The sequence below is a fragment of the Gastrolobium bilobum genome, unplaced genomic scaffold (genome assembly GCF_033153095.1).
Source record: "Gastrolobium bilobum isolate Gb01-03AN ecotype WA unplaced genomic scaffold, APGP_CSIRO_Gbil_v1 utg24635, whole genome shotgun sequence".
Taxonomy (NCBI): domain Eukaryota; kingdom Viridiplantae; phylum Streptophyta; class Magnoliopsida; order Fabales; family Fabaceae; genus Gastrolobium; species Gastrolobium bilobum.
In genome coordinates this window covers 13403-16289 of record NW_026896483.1, presented here as the reverse complement: position 1 = coordinate 16289, position 2887 = coordinate 13403, and the positions used below count along the sequence as shown (strand labels likewise).

The 2887-nt window shown below is 35.6% G+C and overlaps 1 protein-coding gene across 1 annotated transcript; it reads left to right on the top strand.

Annotated features, from left to right (window-relative positions):
* Positions 1-1916: 1916 nt before the first annotated feature.
* LOC133299942 (ruBisCO large subunit-binding protein subunit alpha-like) lies at positions 1917-2552 on the top strand. Its single transcript, XM_061499432.1, has 3 exons — positions 1917-2085; positions 2133-2278; positions 2418-2552. The coding sequence occupies exons 1-3, from the start codon at positions 1917-1919 to the stop codon at positions 2550-2552; spliced, it is 450 nt and encodes a 149-aa protein (XP_061355416.1).
* The last annotated feature ends 335 nt before the right edge of the window (positions 2553-2887 follow it).

Sequence of the window (2887 nt, the reverse complement as noted above, 5' to 3'; positions counted from 1 at the left end):
TAATAATGTATCAGGATTATTGTCCGGGCTACGAGTGGTAGATCCGTGATGTTAGATATTCACTCTATTTATATATTGAGGTATTTCAGTTAGATGTCTATTGCAATTTACATACAGGCGATGATTTTGTGAAATTGATTAAGTAATCAACTTGGCTAAGTATAATGACGTCATAATTGAAAAGAAAAAAATATTCCGCATTTTTAATTAAGCGCAGCTTAATACGATGTAATGTTAACATACCGGGTATACACGGGGTGTTACAGAGGTAGTGTCTTCTGAGTTTACAACCATTGTTTGGTTGAGGAGTGGGCTGAGTTCTTGGTCTTGAGTAGTTGAAGCCTTGTTCTTGAGTAGTGGAAGCTCCAAGTAGCTTTCTTGTGAAAGAGGGAACCTTGTTGAGCATTATTTTCGTTTCCTTGGGAAGTCAGCACCATAGAGCTGAGGTGTGAGCTCCTTGAGCACCCATACCTACTGCCTTGAAGCTTGGGTAAGTATTACCACCTTTGATCATGAGTTTTGTTGAGTAAAAGAGATGTCTTGGCATGTTTAATAAGTTAAACAAATGTGTAATCTGAGTATGAACCTGTATATGCTTAAAAATGGATCCTTGGCGTGTTTAAGTGTTAAAAGTTGAACCTTTGAAGGATATCTTCACGAAATGCAGAAACTGCATTCTGTCGTGAAATATCCGCATATCAATATCCGGATATGGGATCTGTGGATATCTGAATATGGATATCCGGATATTGATATCTGGATATGCATATCCGGATATTGTTATCCGAATATGTCCCCAACAAATATCTGGATATTCTGGATATGCACTTCTGACGAGATTGCGTGTATTAGGTTTCTGGGATGCTGTTTGATTGATTTATTGGCTATAGCCAAGCAATTAGGGAAGTATCTTGGATTGGACTCTGGAGGAAGGGGAGTAGCTTGAGCGTACTGTCAATGAATAGTTTTTTGAAACTGATGCACCTAGCCTTTAGTGATAATTTTCTCAATTTTAGTTTCTTTGGAAAACATAATATAGTAATGTGTTAGACTTTAGGCATGTAAATGGCGCATTTAATGGCAAATATCACAAAGACTGTTTTTGTAATTAAAAGTTTATGGTGAGGGTAAACATTACCAAAAAAGAGGATAATCTTAATCTCAAAAGGGTGTGAAAAACCTCTAAAAATTGAATAATTAAAAAATTGCAATTGAACTAGTAAATACGGCTTGTAACCAAGGATTAACAAATTAAACTATCGTTGCTAACATGAATATTTTATGAAAATATTTATTTTTTATTATATCACAATCAAATAAAAACTATTGATAGACTGCATTTGTAGTTAAAAAAAATGATTTGTTATTTTTTTTGACTATTATGAGTTTGGGAAATTCTTGATTCCCACACTATCAAGTAAGAGTGTGTGTGGTCCCTAACTATTTAAAACTTGAATTTTAAACTGGCCTGGCCTGTTATTATGCTTCTGTCAATTTCATCTTTCTTTTCAGTCTTGAACTGACAGTGAATTCCTGTTAATTTATCTCCACTTAAGGTTACTTTTAGCGAACCAGAAGCTGCCATGAGCGCTTGCGTGGATGCTGCTCCTGTAATTGATGGTAGGAGAGCTAACTGCAACCTTGCTTCTTTGGGTGTCCAGAGATCTAAGCCTTCAACACCAAAGCCCCTGGATTGCCCAATTCCGTTTACTGATTTTTTGGATTAATTTTTTTTCACTAACTGACATTTATCCTCTATATATGTTCTTAATTATACATATCAAGCTCGGACTCATCCTTATTATATTTTTTTTACTGAAACAAGCAATATTTTCTTACCAATTGTCTCCATTTTTTCGGTGTTGGTGATGAATATGTGTATGTAGTTTTTTTTTTGTATGCTGATGATGTATTGAATGAAAAAGGTTGCAAGTAAAACAAATGACTCTGCTAGTGATGGAACAACAACTGCTTCTGTTCTTGCTCGAGAAATAATTAAGCTTGGACTTCTTAGTGTGACTTCTGGTGCTAATCCTGTGTCAATCAAAAGAGGGATCGATAAAACTGTTCACGGTTTGGTAGAGGGCTAGGCCTGTTAAGAAATGATGAGTTTTTTTGGTGTACTGTAACAGCTGTTGCTACTATTTCTGCTGGAAATGATGAGTTTATTGGAAAAATGATTGCTGAGGCAATTGATAAGGTTGGACCTGATGGTGTTTTATCCATTAAGTCTTCGTCGTCGTTTGAGATAACAGTTGAAGTTGAAGAAGGAATGGAGGTATGACTTCTCTGTTGGGTCTGCTAATTTATTTTTTTATTTTTCTCTTCAGAATTGTGATAATGTAGAGAAAAAAATGTAGTTTTTTATTATAATAATATAGCCTTGTTGTGTTGATATTTCTTCTTGTAACCTGTAGATTGACAGAGGGTACATCTCCCCTCAATTTGTTACGAACTCGGAGAAGTCGATTGTTGAATTTGAGAATGCAAGAGTCTTGGTTACTGATCAGAAGATTTCAGCTATAAAAGATATAATTCCTCTGTTGGTGTAATGATATATATTTGCAGGAGGAGGAGGGAGGGAGGAACTTTAGGATATGGAGGGGGAGTGGGATCAGCCACATTGCCACACGCAGTTAATAATAATAAGGTGGGTTGTTACTTGTGAGAGTTTAATTAATTTAAGTTTAACACTCCTTTTTTTCCTTTTACCACCATTACTATATCTTTCATCATAAATTGGAGACTCCTCCTACATATAGTAGAAACGATACAAACTCGATTGAGATTTTCTTTGAGAATCAGAAGCTAAGAAATTAAGATGAATGCATTGGCTTCAGTGTGCAGTAGTGGGTGTGAGTCTGGTTGGACTCTATACCTTGAGCAA

Excerpts from the sequence above, each read along its gene's own strand:
- LOC133299942 (XM_061499432.1), top strand. The coding sequence starts at position 1,917 with ATGAAAAAGGTTGCAAGTAAAACAAATGACTCTGCTAGTGATGGAACA. Across the intron at positions 2,086-2,132 it reads TGTTCACGGTTTGGTAGAGG|CTGTTGCTACTATTTCTGCT; the intron begins GCTAGGCCTGTT and ends GTACTGTAACAG. Across the intron at positions 2,279-2,417 it reads AAGTTGAAGAAGGAATGGAG|ATTGACAGAGGGTACATCTC; the intron begins GTATGACTTCTC and ends TGTAACCTGTAG.